At 37.6% G+C, this 21,068-nt stretch overlaps 1 protein-coding gene across 1 annotated transcript; it reads right to left on the reverse strand.

Annotated features, from left to right (window-relative positions):
* Positions 1-958: 958 nt before the first annotated feature.
* On the reverse strand, positions 959-20,702 carry ARG1 (arginase 1). Its single transcript, XM_007535801.3, has 8 exons — positions 20,543-20,702; positions 12,835-12,907; positions 10,140-10,314; positions 4,632-4,791; positions 2,636-2,730; positions 1,852-1,956; positions 1,535-1,671; positions 959-1,341 (listed from the first exon to the last, which is right to left on the reverse strand). The coding sequence occupies exons 1-8, from the start codon at positions 20,597-20,599 to the stop codon at positions 1,175-1,177; spliced, it is 969 nt and encodes a 322-aa protein (XP_007535863.1). The 5' UTR covers positions 20,600-20,702; the 3' UTR covers positions 959-1,174.
* Between the last annotated feature and the right edge of the window lie 366 nt (positions 20,703-21,068).

Here is a 21,068-nt window from a genome sequence, read left to right on the forward strand (position 1 = left end):
ACCCTGGCCACTTCCTCTGTAAGTTGAGGTGGAGGAAGTTTGCTTCCCTTCTTTTAATTATAGTTTACTCTTACTTTCTTTTTCTATTTTCTTCACTCTGTTCCAGAGCCAAGTTGAGTTTTTAGGATGCTTAAAGGATTTCATCTAATGAGATAAAAACTGTAATTGCAGTTAGGAAGAATGAAGTGTTCGGAAGCCACAGGTAATTTGAGGTGATATCCCTATCTGAATTGGCAGATCTTGAAGAAAAAATAGTAATTTGATTTCTCTCTCCTACCTCCCAAAAGACTGTATAGATAGTCTTGCTTAAAATATCAACCAAGAAGGATGTGTACACATAGTCATCTAACATTAATGAGTAGGTTGCCTTACAGTTGCTCATTTTAGATGAAGAGATCTGAGCCAGTTAAATTTCACCAAGTTTGCAATATTTTAGGGATGATGTCACTGTGGCTTTTAAAGTCTTTGTAGAAGCCTTAAAGTAGATATACATACTTGTATTTTAGATGTATTTTGAAACATGTAGGCATTTATCTTGAATTAGACAAGGAATTCTAAGTTTCACCATAATTGTTCTTATCTTAAATTCATTAAAATATCTTGGGCATCCATAGTGCCTACAGTGGATTAAGGTTAAAATGGCTTAAAATTCTGGAGTTGCATTATCTGCAGATGTTACGCATCTCTTGGGGTGGGTGAGAAACACAGGTATGTGGCTATCTTTATTATTATTATTATTATTATTTTATTATTATTATTATTAGGAGAGAGATGATACCAGAGCACTGCTCAGCTCTGGCTTATAGTAGGAATGGAGATTGAACTTGAGGCATCAGAGCCTCAGGCAATGAGAGTCTTGCATAATCATTATGCTATCTCCCCAGCCCTTGTCTTTAATGCCAGCAAATTTTATATAAATTAATAAAAACATTTCTTTTTAATAAATATCTTGACAAAATGAAAGTTTTTAAATTGTATTTATTTTTTTTTTTATTTTATAAATGCTCAATTTCCCCCCCCCCAAGATCTTGAATTTTACATCAAGAAGGAATTGATAATAGTTTTTACAAACTGTACCAATATTTAAGTCAAGTATTTTCCTGAAAGACAGCAAGCTTTGGAGAATAACTATAAGCTTAAATGAATTAGTAGTTGTGCTGTGATGCTTCTAAATTTACTTAGGTGGATTAAGGTAGTCAATAGGCTTATGATTACCCTCCCGGGCAACTCCAAAACAAGCCAAGGTTACTGCAACTGCGGTGTTCACTGTTCGAGTTACTTCTTCTGGTGTCTTCCCTAGAGATGGGTTCACTTCCATGATATCTAATCCTGAGAGTAACCCTGTAACAATGAATAGAAATGATGTGATTTATTGAATAGTTGACATGAATTTAGACTGATTTGAAATGCTATCCAGGAATATAAACAAGAACACATTGATCCATCATGTGATTGTGGAAGTGTCAATTGTGACTGGATTTTCAGATATTCCTAGTGTACACTTGCTGTTTTATTCACTCAGACAATTACTTACCTGTTTTGTAAATTTCTTCTGTGATGTAGAGACCTTCCCTGTAAGACAGACCTCCTGGGACCGGTGTACCAGTAGCTGGTGTGAAAGATGGGTCCAGTCCATCAACATCAAAGCTCAGATGAATTGGTCTTTTCTTTCTGTTAAGTAGTGGGAAAGAAATTCACTTTAAAGATGGTGGTTTAACATTTACTAATAAATGCACCTTTTATCTTGATTTATAAAAGATGAAATTCTATGATTTTACATAAAGACTTTAATACAAATCATTAATGTCATTAGCAGATCTCTTAAATAATTATATCACACAAGCATCATACCTTCCTAGTAAATAGCTGAATGTTTCTTCCATCACCTTGCCAATTCCCAGTCTATCCACTTCAGTCATTGAAAAGTATTTAATACCCAGAGTTTTCAAGATATAGCTACGAAAAAAGAAAATATTAAGAAAGTCTGCTATTAATAAGAAAGCTGACTTAATACATTCTTAATTCCTTTAAAGAAAAATCATTGTGGTGATTTTTTATTTAGATTGGTGAACTGTATTTATGAGTATATATTTTTTACAGTAAGTCAAGATAAAAATTACCTGAATGGGAATTGGGCAGTAGCGCAGTGGGTTAAGCACACAAGGCGCAAAGCTCAAGGACCAGTGTAAGGATCCCAGTTCGAGCACCTGGCTCCCCACCTGCAGGGGGTTTGCCTCACAAGTGGTGAAGCAGGTCTGCAGGTGTCTTTCTCTCCCCCTCTCTGTCTTCCTCTCCTCTCTCCATTTCTCTCTGTCCTATCCAACAACAATGACATCAAAAACAACAAAAATAATTACAACAATAAAACAACAAGGACAACAAAAGGGAATAAATTAATATATATATATATATAACAGAGAAATTAAAAAATCATCTGAATGCATGCATATATGTGTATGCACATGTGTATGAGTTGATTTTATTATTGTCGTATTTATATCTCTAGATAATATTAGAAACGTAGATGGACAGGTATAAAGTTGGTGCTTAAAATTTTCTCATTGCTCTGATTCACAAAGCATACTCAAAAAGACAAAAATGAAAATAAGTAAATCACACCTAAGAATAAACTTACTGTTCCCCAGGGTCCACATCTCTCAGGCCAATGTATACGATATCTTTGGCGGATATGCAGGGAGTCACCCAGGAGAATCCTGGTAGATCAGGGATCTAAAATTGCAATATTTCCAGTTGATCATATGTTTCTCTTGAGCAAATCTTACATCAAAAGCTAAGGACACTTGTCAAATTGCTTGTTTCTTATATTCAGAACTTAAATTTTGAGAGAAATTAAAATACAATAAGGGGCCAGACAGTAGCACGCACACCTGGTAAAGTTTTCACATTACAGTGTGCAAGGACCCAGGTTCAAGCCCCTCGTCCCCACCTGCAGGGGGAAAGCTTCATGAGTGGTGGGTAAAGCAGGGCTGAAGGTGTCTCTCTGTCCCTTTTCCCTCTCTGTCTCCCCCTCCCCTCTCAATTTCTATGTCTCTTATTTGATAACAAATAAGTATATTAAAAGTAATACTAAAGTACAATACAAAACTTCATAATCTGCCTCCTAGTATGACCTTGATTGTTTTGTCTTTTTTTAAATATTTATTTCCTTTTGTTGTCTTTTTTTATTGTTGTAGTTATTATTGCTGTTGCTATTGATGTTGTCGTTGTTGGATAAGACAGAGTGAAATGGAGAGAGGAGGGGAAGACAGAGAGGGGGAGAGAAAGATAAACACCTGCAGACCTGCTTCACCGCTTGCTTGCGAAGTGTCTCCCCTGGAGGTGCAGAGCCAGGGACTTAAACCAGGATCCTTACGCTGGTCCTTGTCCACCTGTGCTTAAAACCCGCTTCACTACCGGCTGACTGACTCCCAATTGTTTTGTCTTTACCCTCTGTCACCCTGTGACCTAGACCAAACTTGAGTCATTTGTCAGTGTTGATGGGCTCTATTTCATTTTTCACTCATCCCAATCACTACATCTTAATTACTTTCGTGCTTCCTTCTTCTTCACTTCTCTATGTGAATATTTAATCCAGAAAATAACTTAACATGACCAAGGAAATAAAACTTTTACTAGAATTTTGCTTTTCGAGTGTTCTACAGCCAAGTTTGTTTCCATGTGTTAACTAGACACTTTGCAAGTTTACAAACTTACCACTTATTCATCATTTCAAAACATGTTATTTCTGAGCATCTAACCTGAGGAAGTTTGAATCCTTAAGTTTATCATAAAGATCAATACACTACAGTTATATCAATAAGAGTCATTTTATTATTGAACCATAGCATGTCAAAAATTATGAATCACAATATTAAATTTAATCTGAAGCTTTATCTTACTTTTTCTTGAAAAGAATTTTCAGGGAACAAGTAGATAGTTTTTCCTCTTATAACTTAGATATGTACTTTTCATAGTGAAGATATGAAAATAATAATGTCACTGTGGTCTTCATTTTCAAAAATCCAGCTTTAAAATGGTTGAGTGATGTAAAAAGGATACATGGTAAAAATGAGAGGCTTTTTGGCATGTCATGGAAAGAGGTAGGCATTAAGAGATCAGTCTTGGCTTTTGTTTGCTATTTGCTTTGTGGTATTAGACAAGGTGGTTAGCCTCTAGACCTCTGCCTAACTGCTTATAATGAGTAACTCTGCTTTACTTAATAAAAAAAATAAAGGTAGTTTGGGAATTTTTACGACTTGTTGCTTAGGCAGTAGTGTTCAAGAGACCACATCTCTTTTTTGCATGAAGCCATTGGTTCAATTCCCAACCCAACCCATTTTTATGAGCACTAAAAATAAATCTGTTGGAACTCTGTAGATAATAGAGTGATGTTTTGGTCTCTCTCAGTTGAACTAGAAAAAAAAAGTTTTAATAAATGTTTTAATAGATAAGAAGTCAAATTTGCAAGCGTTCAAGGGAGGAGTTAGAGAGCCCCACCACCTGTATCTGCAAATCCTGTTTACTGACTGCAGAGACATGGTTTGAGATTATACCGAGAATAAAATCGCACAATTTTTCTTACATCCCTTAGTGATTATTTGTTTGTAATACAATACCATTCAGCCTTTTACCTTGCCTTTTAGTTCCTTCAGAAGGAAAGAGACAGGTTGCCCATGCAAGTTCCCACTTGAGGTGGTCTGTGGAGTGTTAATATCTGTGTGAGCATCTACCCAAATGACGCAGAGATCTGGGTGGACCTTGGCATGGCCAGAGATACTTCCAATCGCCAAACTTTGGGGAGAAAAAGTGTGTGAGCAGCAGGTTTACAGTATTATTGTATATGTTGTTGACTCATTTAATATTCTCACTTTTCCTTTATGCTTAAAGTGGCTGATGTTTCTGATAAGCTGAGATACTAATCAAACAATTATAGCATCAGATTAAGTATAGCTTACACTTAATACTGACAATATGTGCTTATACTGATGCATTGCTTCATTGCTTTTAAAAATGTAACTTTTCTAAATTACCTTATAATAAAATTTCAAATTATAGTTTAATAACAAATGTCTATAAAAGGGCTTGCCACATAAACTCAGTATAAAGCAATTAATACTTAAATTTTAGGGTTCAATCTGATTCATTTTCTGCTCTGTCATCTTTTAGTAAATACTTAGTTCTTCCAGCTGAATTATGACAGAGTCTTTCAGTTGTTTTTAAAAATCTTAATTATATTGCTGTTGAGAGCTTCACTTAGAAATCCACATGTTGACATCAGCCACTAGATCTGGGTAGATCTCATTCTGTTCAACATTCAGATCTTCTCCTTTAATTTTTTTTTCCCCTATAATTAGATCAAACATCTGCAAACTCACTCTTTAGTCCAGACCCTCCAAATTCACAGCAGATGTTCCATGATTTAGAAGTTTTGCCAGAATGGAAAAGCTCAGTGATCTCTTACAGAACACTTAAACATCATGATTTCTTCCAGTGTGGAACCCCCCCCCCCCCCCCCGAGCATTGTGCTATCTTCATTATGCTATCTTCCTCCACTGAAGCGCTGATTTTTTTTTTTCACAGCTTTGTTTTCCTTTCAGATTTCTTGTTTTATGGCCATTCACCATGAGTGTACATGCTACCACATGCAAGGACTAGGGTTCAAACCCCCCCACTCCTTACCTGCTTCTTCACAAGCAGTGAAGCAATACCTTAGGAATCTCAGTCTCTCTCTCTCTCTCTCTCTCTCTCTCTCTCTCTCTCTCCCCATTCCCTTTTATTGCCACCAGTGTTATTTCAGTGCTGGCACTATGAATCCACTCTCGAGGAGGGAAGATAGCAAATGAGAGAAAGATAGATACCTGCAGATCTGCATCACCACTTGTGAAGTAGACCCTCTGTAGGTGCGCCACTGCCTGGCTCCCTCTCTATTTCTCCTCTATTTTCAATTTCTCTCTTGTGGGTCTAATGTATTGGAGCATGGATGGTTGACCCCCACACACACACTGGAAGCTTGTCTATGAGACTCCCATTGGCATCCCAGCCTTGTGGTCGAGCGAGATGTGGCCAGAGTACTTGGGGAAATTCCAACCTTCCTATCAGCCTCACTGCATCAACCCACCTCTCCTCTCTTTGGTGGGCTTTGCCTTCTTTAAATTTCTATTTCCCCATTCCTGCATCACCATCCATACCTTCCCCTGTCTTGCTCTCTTTTCCCTTGTAAGGAGATATTGGTCTCATTGGCCAGCTTGTCTACTTCTCCTGCACAGCTACCACTTTATAAACTTGTAACTAAGACAATACAGCATTCCATCCTCCACTATGGTACCCTGAGGAGGTTTGTCCTACTGTCCGCTGCCACAGTACGCTGGGGGACCCATCAGGGAGCTCACCCCTGCCTCTGCTGGCCCAAGATTCCCCGATCTCCATCTGTCTCCTGGTGGCCAGCAGGTTAGATGGAGAAGTGGGAGCCGGGCTGGCTCGTTCCCCCCAAGGAACCTGACACTCTGTATTACCAATTAAAAAAGTAGTAATTTTTAAAAGGAATAAATTACCACTGGGAGTGGCAGATTCTTCATGTAAGCAATAACCTTGGCAAAGAAAAAAAGGAAGGGGAAAGAAAAGGGAAAAAGAAAGGAAGAAAAGAAAGGAAGGCAGGAAGGAAGGAAAAGAAGAGAAATGGAGAGTCTATTTCTCAGTTGTGGGTTTGTTACAGAATCCCTGACTGTAGACTAAAAATCTGAAGGGGGATCAGAACAAATAGAATTAACTCTATGAACCATTGTAGTATTTATATACATTGTAACCCATTTATATCTCTAGTCATGTATCCTTGTATCCTGAGAGTAAATATTAAAAGGTCCCATGCACAAAAATTATTTTTTTCACATTACTTGAAGTGGTAACAAATTTTTAAATAATCTGAATATCTGACTATATGGACATACTTACTGATATTTTACCTCAGTGAAAGGTTATGTAGCAGCAGGAAATTATCCTTAGATATATCAAAAAGTAGCATAAATATAGTAGATTAAGAACAAAACATAGGCTAGTACAACTATTAAAATTTTGTATAGGGAAAAATGACAGGAAGGAAATTGATTTTCAATTTTTATCTGGAATGGTTATTAGGAAAATGTGTGTATACTTCCTTTCACAATCACAGCAAAGCTACACCAAAACAGAACAACTTGTACAGAAATACAGCTTAATTCCTCATGAGCAAGCTTCCACAGCAAAGGACAAAAGATCACCTTCCAGAAGGCCAGAACACAGAGACAATGCTACCACATGAGGTTAAGCTATAATTTGGAAGAGATCTCTGAGGTGTAGAACTTTAGAATGCAGGGTAGAATGTTGTTAACTAGCTCCCAGGACCTCAACCCTATCAGGATCCTAAATTTCTAACACTAGAATGGGAAAGAAACTCCAGATTGTAAACTAGGTGAGAGTTTACCACTTCTGCTTCCTTGAGGGTAAGGCCTGTGGACAGCATATTGAAATTCAGTCTTCATAATAACCAAAACTTGGAGGTAAATTCCCAAAGTAGATTTGATTCCATCCCTAGCAATTAACTGATTTAGCTGGGGACTGAGACACTGATTAAGAATGTTAAGTTGGAACCTCACCTCTCCAGAACCCAGCCCCACTAGGAAAACATAGGAACAGGTTGGGAGTATGGATCAATCTGCCAACATCCATCTCCATCTGAGAAGCAATTACAGAAGTCAGACCTTTCACTTTCTGTACTCCACAATGATCCTGGGTCCATGCTTCCAGAGGGATAAAGAACAGGAAAGCTTTCAAGAGGAGATGTGATATGGAACTCTGGTAAATGAGAATTGTGTGGAATTGTATCCCTTTTATCCTGTGTTCTTGTTGATATTTTTATTTTATATATAAAAAAATGTTAACTTCAGACAGATGAACAGACCCAGACCAGAATCTCATTGTTAGTAAACAATCTGTGCCCTTACAGCCATCCAGTACCCTGTAGACCTCCCAAAGTCAGTCAGCACACTCTCTACTGTGCTCCCGTGCTAATCCATGACTATTCGCTGCCAGTCCCGGAGGGTGGACTGAAACTCCAGTCTTTCAGATCTGAACCACATACCCATAGCTAAGCTGGTGGGCACAAGTGGTCTCAAGCTCCTAGTTTTCACCTTCATTGCCACACAAGCTTGTGTAGGCAGGGACTCCTAGTCCGGTTTTCATGGAAGACTAAGGATAATGAAAAGACCCAGAAAATCATCTGTACTGATGAATCAAGACAAAAACCTAAAAATATACAAGTACAATAGAACTGTGAATTTCCTAAACTTGAAATCAGTATTTTCAAGGATATTCACGGAAATGAGATAAATGAAGGAAAACTTCAACAAAATTAGAGAAAGTGTGAGAAAAGTCCTAACAAAAATCATAAAACTTAACAATGCAGTAAATGTTGGTTTGACAAAAATATATAGCAAAGGGACACAACAGGAAATCAGAAGCCAAAAATTTGAGCTGGAGGATAAAGGAGATATTAAAATAAATCGGCAAAAAGAAAAAGAACTAAAACATAAAGATAATATAAGAGATAGACATTAAAATGGGCAACATTTGCATTATAGAAGTTCTACAAGGGGAGAACAGAAAGAAAGGGATGGAATTCAGGTTTAAAAAATGAGGACTAAGAATTCCTCTAAACTGAGCCAGGAGACATCCTGATCCAGAAAGTTCATTAGCATATAAAATAATCCAAAGCAGTGCACATCAAGACACATTATGATTAAAGTGGCCAAGGTCAAAGACAATGAAAGAAATCCAAAAACTACTGAGATGAAAGCAGAGTCACCTATAAGGCAACCCCTATAAGATAATCAGTTGAGTTCTAAATAGAAATTATTAAGGTTAGAAGATGAAAATGGCATAACACATGTAAAATATTGAGTGGAAAAGGCCTCCAACCAAAAATCTTCTAAGCTATTGGAAAATACTAAGTGATAACATTCTTGTAGCTTATGTAATAAAACAAAGCAAGAGAAACAAGCAAAGTCAAATAAAAACAACCTCTTAGTCTGCAGAAGTGAGATTTCCTAAGGTGGACAGGGTGATAGGGTAGAGAGGATCCATTAGAATTTGGTTGAAGAATCTTAGCACTTTGCTGGTGGATGTGTTGAAAGAAAACATTTTGAATATATGTGAAACTGTATTTCTGAACATTTGTAGTCTCATATGCAAAACTTATCTCAGTAAATAAATAAGTAATTATATAGGAAAACTACAACACTTTTTCTATATGTGTATTTCCAAAATATATAATTATTATTGTTATAATAAAAAATATTTAATGTTGGGGTCCAGGTGGTGGCTCACCTGGTTAAGTACACACATTACAGTGCACAAGGACTGGGTTCAAACCCTTGGTCCCCACCTACAGAGGGAAAACTTCATGAGTAGTGAAGCAGGGCTGCAGGTCCTGGTCTCTTTCCCTCTCTATCGTCCCCTTCCCTCTCAATTTTCTCTGTCTCTATTCAATGATAAATAAATTAATTAATAATTTTAAAAACATGTTCAATGTTGACCTAAGTAACTTGTTTCTATTTTCAGTAATTGTATATCATAAGTTTTGAATTTCCTTGCTGCTTAATTAGGAACATATCCTATAGTGTGTATTTTTTCTGTAATTCATTCACAGTCGCATAGTTTCTGCTTCAATAGATACAGCATTGTGAGACTTTGAATAGAGTGGTGTCCATGTTTCCAAAATAAAGCAGTAATTAAAAAAAATAATAAAGACAGGAAATAGCTTTAAAGACTGATAAAAATTCCCCCCCACTTTTTTTCTTAATTTCAGTGAGACTTTTTAAAAAAAACTTTTAAAAATATTTTATTTATTTATCCTTACATAGAGACAGAGAGAAATTGAGAGGGGAGGGGAGATAGAGAGGGCGAGAGACAGAGAGACACCTACAGCTCTGCTTCACCTCTTGTGAAGCTTTCCCCTTGCAGGCGGGGACGAGGGGCTCGAACCTGGGTCCTCGCACACTGTGATGTGAGTGCTTAACCAGGTGTGCCACCTCCTGGCCCCTTGAGACTTTTTTTTTTTAATGTGTCATATGAACCAAACTCTCAGAGAGGTAATCACTCAACAAGACCTGTGATCTCCACCGAGTACCAGACTGATCCTTCCATTCGTCTTGACTTCTGCCACCACTTCAGCCAGCTGCTCACTGGCTTTCCCCACAGCCCTTGGATTCTTCACAATTTGAAAGGGACTGTCGTTAGGAACATCAGCAAAAGGCAAGTCCCCATAATCTTTCACATCACAGTCTACAATTAAAATGAAAAGTATTGGGTTACTAATTAGGAAAAAGATCATATGATTATATATATATATATATATATATATATATAGTGCTTACAAACTGTTCAAAAGAAAAGTGAAGCCAAAAAGAAAATATCTTCCGGATTTTAAACACCATGAAGGTAGACGGCATGTCTACTTTTCCCTGGCATTACCTCACCAGTGCTGGGCACTGGTGCTCACTGTGCACCAGGTGCTTAGTAAACACGTATTGCACGAGTTGACTACACACTAGAATACAGCAATAGGAAGGTTTTAGTTGGAGATTTATGGGCAATATCACTTTTTCTATCTCTGGTTATGTGTGCACTTTCCACTTTTAATAGGAAACGTCTTATAACTGTGATTAACAGTTAAAAATAAAATAGAAATATATCCACAGAAGATATACCAATGAATAGTCTGTATTTTCCCTGAATTCTTATTTCTTGGTTTTAGTTTACCCTGCAACTTGCTGGAGCAGCTCACTTCCTCCTTTGTTCATTGAACCTGCCTCTAGTGGCATCGTCAGAATTAAATAAGAATGTGTGCTTAGTACTGAACCTAAAATCAGAGAACTCAGCAAATAAAGGCTTTACTATTATCTTGAAATGGAAAGTTTCAGGTAATCTAAAATTGCTAAAGATCTGACCGAACCATTTATTAGGCATCACGGTGTAGAACTTCATATAAGACTGTGGTAAGGGATCAACTAACTCAGTGTTTCTAACAAAGTAGTAATTGAGTATTATGTTTATTACCTGTCTGTATTTCTAATATTTGGGAATATCTTCAAGAAACTTAAACTAAAATTAAATATAACCAAATTATGCTTATTATCTGAGAAACTAAGTCAGACAGATCATTCAAACCTTCAGTTCTCTATTGGGACTCTCCACCCTTTTTCTTTTTTGATAAAGTATAATTCTCTCCCCTTTTTTTGCCTCCAGGATTATTGCTGGGGCTCGGTGCCTTCATTACAAATCAACTGCTCCTGGAGGCTATTTTTTCCCCTTTTGTTGCCCTTATTGTTTATCGTTGTTGTTGTTATTAGTATTGTTGTTAGTATTGTTGTTATTGTCATTGTTGTTTGATAGGACAGAGAAAAGTCGAGACAGGAGGGGAAGACAGAGAAGGGGAGAGAAAGACACCTGCAGACCTGCTTTACCACCTGCAGGTGGGGAGCCGGGGTCTTGAACCGGGATCCTTACACCGGTCCTCACACTTTGCGCCATGTGTGCTTAAGCCTCTGTGCTACCACCAGGCCCCCTCTATAATTCTCTCCTTTTTTAATCAAAGAATCATTCAGCTCTAAGACCAGAACTTGGGACTTTTTGCAGGCGAGAACTGTATGCTACAGTTACACTGTCTCTCAAGTCCTGAGTTACTAAAATTCACTCATTTTAAGTATGCAAGTCAATGAGTATCAGAAACATCTACAGTGTTGCAACTACCACCATAATTGAGATTCGGAATGCTTCCACTGCCTGTGAAAACTTTCCTCATGTTCCTTTTTTGCATTCAGTCCCTGCCCATACTACAAGATACTTTTGAATCTCTTCTTTTGTTATGTTTTTGTCTTTTCTAGAATTTGATATAAATGCAATCATACTTTACATAATCTATATAATATTTCATATATTCATACGCTTTATAAACACCAAGCATTACTATTATGATGACTGTTACATTATCTCTATTTCCTTGCATTTTCTTTCTTTTTTTTTTTTAAATATCTATTTTTATTTATTCCTTTTAGTTGCCCTTGTTGTTTTGTTGTTGTAGTTATTATTGTTGTTGTTGGTGGTGTCGTCATTGTGGGATAGGACAGAGAGAAATGGAGAGGGGAGGGGAAGAGAAAGATAGACACCTGCAGACCTGCTTCACGGCCTGTGAAGTGATTCTCCTGCAGGAGGGGAGCCGGGGGCTCCAACCCGGATCCTTACGCTGGTCCTTGCACTTTGCGCCACGTGCACTAAACCTGCTGTGCTACTGCCCAACTCCCTGCATTTTATTTTCTATGCTCCTAATTCTTGTACCACCTTTCCCAATGCCAGTTCTTGCACATAAAGCATCTCTTACACAATAATCTGACTGTAAGGACAAAACATTTGATGGAGGATATTCATCTAGTAGTATTTGTTGTATTTTCTTCTCACTTTCTTTTCTAGGATGTACTTCTTATTTTATCTTTTTTTATTTATTGTATAGAGACAGCTAGAAATCGAGAGGAGTGGGGGTGATCGGAAGCGAGACAGAGACACCTGCAACACTGCTTCACCACTTATAAAACTTTCTCCCTGCTGGTGGGGGTGGGGGGTGATGGGGGCATGAACCTGAGTTCCTGCACATTGTAACATGTGTGCTCAACCACCCAGCCCCTCTAGAATGTGCTTCTAAAGCTATAGCCTATGCTGCAATTCTGTGAGGTCAGTCTCACTCCAAACATATCCCATCTCAGAGTGGGGAAGAAATCAAACTGATTATCTTCTGACTTCAAAAATTACCTTGTTGTTTAAGCTTTTCGAGTAGACCAGCCTTTCTCAATACTGTGGGGCCTTCTTCCACTCCTCCTCGTGGCTGAACAATTAAAAATAAATTCACATTTTACCATGGCCATAATATATCTAGAAACAGCAACACTGTTCACCATTGTATCAGTTGAGTGGTCACTATCATTTTTAGTTCCTTCAGAGCTATTAATTTACTGTCTCAGTTAATCATCACAAGATAAAGTGAATTACTCCTACATCAAAATTAGGATCTAGAATCAGAAAAGTTATACAGTTAGATAATCTAACTACAGGAACACAGCTAACAAGTCTTAGGGCACCTTCTGGTTTTTTGGATACCAATAAAATCTTTTCTTCCCATCACTCATATTACTAGCTCAATGAATATATATATATTTTGTGTAGAACATTCTACATAAAGTGATACAGTGATTTCTTTTTATTTTATCTTTTTTATTATTGCCACCAGGTTTGTTGCTGGGGCTCGGTGATTGCATGACAAATCCACCACTCACAGTGGCCATCAGACCTGCTTCACCACTTGTGAAGTGGACCATCTGTGAGTGGAGGGTGGAGGTTTGAACCCAACCCAGGTCCTTGAGCATGATTATATGTGCAGTTAACCAGATACACTACCACCTGATCTCCCTACTTTTTTTTTTTTTAAACTAGAGAACTACTTGGCTCTGGCTTATGGTGGTGATAAAGATTGAATCTGGGATCTTGGGTGCCTCAAGTATGAAAGCCTAATAATGTAAGTATCCTACTATCTCTCTAACCCCTGAAACAATGGTTCTTTAAAGTTATCTTTTTTTTTTTTTTTGCCTTTGAGTTACTTATAATACAATATGGAGCTGATTGTTTAACTCTAATAGCAATGTATGGAAATTTGCTTCAAGACAGATACACAGTGCCATAATAAGAGTAGAATTCTCATCTCTTGGCAGGGGACAGAATTGTTACAGGACGGCTTTACAGAACACATGTCATTGAAGTTCAGTCTTGCAACATGGGTGCCAAGGTGGAGATATTTTGTAAACCAGGTGAACAGTTTGGACAGTGGTACAAGACAAAATATCAGCACAAAAGACCTCCATGTATATCCACACAGTAGTTAAGCCTCAGGGAAAATTATCACCTGGTTGCTGCACCACCAAGACCAGCCTGGTGTTTCAGGTTTATACTTGCTTAAGTACAGTTGATGACAATTCTGCCCTTGATGCATTTACTTCAAGCAAGCTAACACACGCTTCCTCTTAGCCATAACTCCTCTTCAGGCTCCTGGGAGATTAGAGATCTAAACAAACAGTTCTTTCATGTGTCTCTCTGATTCTGCTTTCCAACAGAGCTTTTAGAAAAAAAAAATTGTACTGTAGATGAGATGACATGCCAAAAGACACATGTTTCTATGCCTAGGAATGGGGTGTGGCACCCAACTGAGCAATCATTTCTTCCCAGTTTTCTGCTAGGTCAGTCCTCAATGGGAAATTCCTCTCTGGCAGCAAATGACCTCGCAAGCAGTGCCTGAAGCAGGCTGATTCTTTACTCCATTGCTTATTTTAATACTCACACCTGTCCCCCAAAAAAGAATTGACTTCTCTCTCTTTGAAACCTCAAAGAGATGCTGCTTGACTCATATTTTAACTTTGTTTTTATGCTTATTTGGTTTTTTTCTTCATTATTTAATTTCAGGCCAGTAGTCTTCATTGCTATATAACACTATATTATGTTGTGTAATGTTGACACTCAGTAGATGCTCAAAAATTATCATTTTGTTAAAATTCCTTATCCTACTCTCTCTCTAATTTTAGAATAAACTTTAAAGGCATCATAGTTAATATTATATATGCTCTAATACAGTTGTTAATGTTTCCGGGCATGTTAAATTTCCTATGACCTTCTTTTTTCAGTTTGATGCAAATTGCTTCTCAAGATTGATATTCTCTTATTTTGGGGTTTATGCACCCATTTTAGTAATCGTTTTGCAGGCCATTGAAATCTCTCATTTGGATAGTGTCATGTTTCACTGTGTATGCACCCCAGGTTCAATCTTGGCCCCCTCAGCTTTGAAAGAAGCTTCAGTTTTATGTTCTCTCTCTCTCTCTTCTCTCTCTCTCCTCTCTCTTCTCTCTCTCTCTTCTCTCTTTCTCCTCTCTCTCTCTCTTCTCTCTCCCTCTCTCTCTTCTCTCTCTCTCTCTCTTCTCTCTCTCTCTCTCTCTTCTCTCTCCCTCTCTCTCTTCTCTCTCCCTCTCTCTTCTCTCTCTCTCTCTCTCTCACACACACACACACACACACACCTTATGTCTATGTCTAAAGATAAATAAAATACAACAACATAAGTCTCTGGACTTCAAGCAACTGAACTGTAAAATAAATATAGTACCTATCTTATTTTATTTTTGCTCCCACCAACTTCCCTCTGCCTTGCAATGGTATGGAAAAGGAGAGACCATCCTCAGACTCAACCATCTAGTCATCTGCCCTCTAATCCTTTTCTGCCTATTTGTCAAACTTGAACCTCCTTTATGTGAGGACAGATTGCTTATATGTTGATCATTTTCTCCCTCTATATGCTGAGGTTCACAGGCCATAGAATCATGTTATTTCCTTCTCTCCCTCTCTCCATTCTTTTCTTCTTTCCATTCTTTCTTTCTCCTTCAATTTTTTAATCCCCTTCCTTTCTTGACTTCTGCTTCCTTTCCTTCTCTCCATTTTTTGAGGGGATAGGCTATTTTAATTCTTTATTAGAAACTTTCCTCAAAAAACAAGTAAGTCAGGTGTCATGGTAGAGTGTACAACTTGGTGGCTGAAAAGCTGGACAAATTGTTTAATAACCAGGAACCTAAAGGTAAGAATAAAGCAGGTGGAACTGAAGGTCTTTGTGTGGAAAAAGCTAGGAAGTCTATTTTTGGCATATTCCAAGAGGCCCATGACTTTAATAATTCTTGCCTGAGCCTGATGGCTAACATGCAGGTGGACTAAAAGTATTGTCTGAGAAGATGGTGTCAGAGTTGAGAATAGGACTAGAAAGCTGGAGCAGAGCAGAGAGTAGCCTCCAAATATGAGGAAAGTATATAAACACCATTAACTGTAAATCCCATCAATCTGACCTAGGGCCCATATCTATTCATATTCAGCACAGGAGCCTGTGTAATCTCTGAGTCCCTATCAGTCTGAGTTCACAGTCCATGGTCATAGCTAGGAACGTTCCAGGCTGCTTTCATTTCAGGACCAGTCTTCCTTGAATGACAAGGTATGTTGACTCAGCCTCCCTTTGGAGAGGGGCAGTCTCTACCACTGCTTTTCTACATTGAGGACAAGGTCCTGTAGAGGTCCATAAGAAGGCTTATGATGTTGTTACTGATGGAGATGACCAGTGATGGTATAGAGAGGGATCTGTTAGAGGTCTAGATCCATCATATCCATGTAGGAATCTAATGATTCCCTGACTAGAGCCCCAGATGATGATGTAGCCTGATACTGACCAAAAGGACCATCATTAAAGTGTGCTGGTCTCTTGCCCTTATCCAGTTTTTGTAACCCTTACTTTAACTAACATGAAGGTTAGACTTAGAGAGATTGAGGGAAGTGAAGTAAGGGGTAGAAGAGGAGGGTCTCTAGGCCTAAGTAGAAAATATTTCATTAGAACTTGAACTTGGACTGGAACTGGTGTAGTGCACCAAAGTAAAAGACTCTGGGGTGGTGGGGAGGGTTCAGGTCCTGGAACATGATGGTAAAGGAGGAGCTAGGGGGGTTGAATTGTTGTGTGGAAAACTGAGAAATGTTACATATACACAAACTATTGTATTTTACTGTTGACTATAAACCATTAATCCCTCAATAAGGAAATTTTAAAGAAGAAAATATTTGTTTAAGTATTTTATGGTATCTTTTTTTGAGGGAGTTAATGCTTTACAGTGTAATAATATAATTATATGCAATACATATGCATATAATTTCATTATATATCAGGACCCCAGAATTTTCTTCCTATCTTCCTTCCTTCTCCCTCCTCAGAGTCTTTTGCTTTAGTGCAATACACCATGTCTAGTCCATGTTTCACTTTGTATTCTCACTCCCTGTCCCTATTTTAAGTCTGCTAATAAATGAGTTAATTTGGTATTCGTCCTTTTCTTTTTGGCTTATCTCAGTCAACATGATATCTTCGAGTTTCATCCAAGAGGATGCAAAGGAGACAACTTCATCATTTTTAACAGCTGCGTAATAGATATATCAGAATTCTTTTAACTACTCATCTGATGTCGATCATCTGATTTTTTCCAGGTTTTTGCAATTAAAAAATTGTGCTGCTATCAAAATAAATACACACAGATTACTTCTGATAGGTGTTTCTGTAACCTTTAGGTAAATCCCCAGGAGAGGAATTGCTTGGTTTTAAGGTAGGTCCATAAGGTGCTCAAAGTCACTGATCATCAAAGAAATGCAAATAAAGACAACATCAAAATACCACTTTACACCTGTGAGAATGTCATTCATCAGAAAGTACAGAAATGACAAGTGTTGGAGAGAATGTGGAGAAAAAAAGACACTTCTGCACTGCTGGTGGGAGTATAAAATGGTCCAATCATTGTAGAAAAGCAATTTGAAGACTTATTAAGACACTATGGTGTCTTTTTTTTTTTTTAAGTCTTTACACTTGCTCGCTGCACTTATTGAGTCTAAATCTACTCACTGAAGACTACTGAGACTACTTTTACTTTAAGGTAGATAGTTTCCCCTACTTATGGATACCTGTGGACATGTACCATATCCCCTGGGCCATGGTCTATATCTAAGTTCTATAACTTAGGAAGTGCAGCATTTGAAATGAGACTACGGAGTTCCATGAGTCAGGAAGGTCCCACCAGAGTTTTAGAGCTAGAAGGTTGACATTCCAGACCTGGTGTCTCTGGATACAGTCTGAAGTGAATCATGTCAAGGTGGCACTGGTTGCATTGATTTGGTTGAGATCAGCAGATGAAGTTATCAAATGGTAGGGATTGAGAGAAGCATGAAGAAAAATAAGCAAAGCCTCAGAGGTTTCAGGACTGAGAAAAATATGGATTTTAAAGAGAGTGAGGAAGGTTCTTTGTTGTCCTAGAGTTTAAGAAGACAACAGATAGTTATTGTTATAGCGAAGTTATTTGGGAGTTTGGTTTACTTTGACAATCCCATGGTTAGGATTTACTATACCATACAAGGCCATGCCATGATTTATGTCATTTAATGCTATTTACATATGACTGTATCTTAGATACTGACAGGACTGGTTGCTTCTTGCCTCCCTGGCCTGTGTCTGTTTTACTAACCAGCTGCTCCTACTATGCAAATATTGCATTTGTTGCCTTTAAATAGGTATATTGAAAACACTGTATTAACTAAATGTATATCTTTTTATATTTATTTATTTTCCCTTTTGTTGCCCTTGTTGTTTTTCATTGTTGTAGTAGTTATTATTGTTGTTGTTATTGATGTCATCATTGTTGGATAGGACCAAGAGAAATGGAGAGAAGAGGGGAAGACAGAGGAGGGAGAGAAAGAGAGACACCTGCAGACCTGCTTCACCGTGCTTAACCCACTGCACTACTGCCCAACTCCCTAAATGTATCTCTTATGAATCTGTGCCTTGTTTCTAGGTTAATGCTTGTCTATACATTCTGGTATATATAACCATATATGTTTATAGGTATAGGGGTTGACAACAGGTAGGTATTATGTAGTAGTATTTTCATGTTGCATGTATTACTAAAATAGACTATGCTTTTATGGGCTAGTTGTGACTATAATAGTCATAGTCATGCAGGGAATTTCCTAGAAAGGAAAAGACCATTCTAAGTCATTAACGCTTTATTTAAAAAATATTTTATTCATTCATTCATTTATTAGACAGAGATGGAGAGAAACTGCGACTGATGACAGGGATATCAAGGGGGAGAAAAAAGAGAAACACCTGCAATACTTCTTCACCACTCAGAAAATCTCTCCTTCCCTGTAGGTGAGGACCAAGGGCTTGAACCCAGGTCCTTTGTTATTTTCTAATTTTTATTAGTTAGGATAGAGAAAAATTTGAGAGGAGACGGGGGGGGGGGAATAGATGGAGAGGAAGATAGATAGACATCTGCAGACCTGCTTCACCACTGGTGAACTGGATCCCCTGCTGGTGAGGAGCAGGACTCAAAGCAGGGTCCTTGCTCTTGGTAATACGTGCATTTAACTGGATGTGCCATTGCCTTGCCCTAAACCCAGGTCCTTGAACATGGTAACATGTACATGCTCACCTAAGTACACTACCCCTGCCTTTGATTTTTTAAAATCTCTAGATTTTCAAGAGTGTCATAATGGTCATAAATATGGGACATATGAAATGGTGTCTTGATTAATGGTTAACATATTTTTCTTGCCAGGAAAATCGTTCTCTGGCCATCTACCACACCACCCACATTCTCTGTCCACCTTCGATATTTCCTAGTTCCTTAACTTCCAGGGTCTCAAGATAATACAGTTTGTAATAAACAGATATAGATCATCTCATTTTAGGAATGTAAAAACTAAAGTTTGATAATGTAAAGAAATAAATTGGAGTTTATTTAAAAAAAACAGCAACAACCAGGTAAGTATAGTTATTCTCAATATTAAAAAATTGTACAGTTATTCTCAATATTAAAAAATTATTTGTGCTGGGAAAATAAATCTGTACTCTGGAAGAGACCTTTGAAAAAATTCCAAAGGAGAGAGAAGCAGTAATTACTAACAGCACAAATGCAGTTTGGGTACCTGACCTCTGATCTCTCTCAATTTGTTTTGCAATAAAAAAAAACCAGAGTACAAAGCAAAAGTTCTCTTTGTCCAGATGGGCAAAGAAAAATTCTGAAAAACCCACAGGAGATTATATTTAAGCTAGTGATAAAAACTTAGAGAGTTTCATGTGTCTTGCTTGCTTTAGTTTCTGTTTCATTTTTTTTTCCTCTTTAAGCACAGACAAGCTGAAGTCTTAGGTGTCTGTAGTTTCATATATTTACCAGAATGTGTGTAGGCAGAATGTATATGTATATACATTTAACATCATTGGCATGCTTTGGTGATGTGAAAGTTTTTATAAATCCATTCACCCGTTTCAATATTGCCAACTTGCAGTTGAATTCCTCATTTCTGGCTCCTCAGAGAGGTACACAAATGATTTTAGCTAATCTATGAAATAACACTTTTTAAAACTAGATCCACTAAATAACATAAATAATTCACAAAGTTTTATAAAGCAATAGCATTTAGGTTACCCAAATTAAAGGCTGTTGAAATCTGCCTGCTGCCAATTTCTAGGCACTAACTACATAAGTAAGTAAATATGATTCCTAAAACTTATTTCCCCTTTACGTATACACAGTAATACCAAAAGCAGTGTAAGCACAGAAATCCAAATGAATAGCTACAATGCAGAAGCAGTCCATTCACATGCAAATAAAAATATATTCTCTTAAACAAGATTAGGAAAAAAAATCATAGATTTGAATAAAAATGGTTGTGATTGAGATTAGAAGTCACAAGAATAAGTGAATTTGTTACTATAACTATACAACATTCCAAAATGGTGAGAGATTTTTAAAATACGATCAGATCTTGTCAGAGAACTTAACCAAAAAAACAATACTGTTTTAATTTCAAAATCGGATTTTTTTTCCTAATAAATTCCATGCTTTGCACTTACCTGTCCCTTTGAGAAAGGAGCTCCAATGATTCCTATGGGTTTCGACTTGGAACTCATCTCTGACACTGCTGGTTACTGCACCTGAGATGCTCAGTCAGTTACCACTCTCTGCAGCCCTCAATGACAGAGGGCACATATTTTCCTCTCACTTATAATTGGGTTGAATCTGTTTACCCAGTGAGGAAGATTGGCTCCACCTACTACAGAATGATAGTCAACTGGAAATCTTGCACGTCCTTCTTGTGTGACATAAATAAGAATCCTCCCAGTCTAAGATTAAGTGAGATTATTCATGCTGCTAGTTTACACAAGTGTAAAAAAAAAAAAACTAGCTAGATGACCTTAAACTTCAACCATGACTCATATTTCCTAATAATATTTTCTAATTATAATTAATTAACCAAAACTATGTAAGTAATATCGTGCTTCTGGCCGTGCAAACTTATGGCAGCGCACTTAGTCTCCTTCATGTCTTTGAGTCCTCTTTTGTCAAATAGGGCTAGTACTGGTAAGATGGTCTCTCTCA

The sequence above is a fragment of the Erinaceus europaeus genome, chromosome 4 (assembly GCF_950295315.1).
Source record: "Erinaceus europaeus chromosome 4, mEriEur2.1, whole genome shotgun sequence".
In the NCBI taxonomy this organism is placed as follows: Eukaryota; Metazoa; Chordata; class Mammalia; order Eulipotyphla; family Erinaceidae; genus Erinaceus; species Erinaceus europaeus.

What these genes read in the sequence shown, in the direction of transcription:
- ARG1 (XM_007535801.3), bottom strand. Translation starts at nt 20,599, where the DNA reads ATGAGTTCCAAGTCGAAACCCATAGGAATCATTGGAGCTCCTTTCTCA. An exon ending in GTACTCGGTGGAGATCACAG is followed by an intron (nt 4,792 to 10,139) that starts GTCTTGTTGAGT and finishes TTCTCCCCAAAG; the next exon opens with TTTGGCGATTGGAAGTATCT. An exon ending in GATGTGGACCCTGGGGAACA is followed by an intron (nt 1,957 to 2,635) that starts GTAAGTTTATTC and finishes CTTTTTTCGTAG; the next exon opens with CTATATCTTGAAAACTCTGG.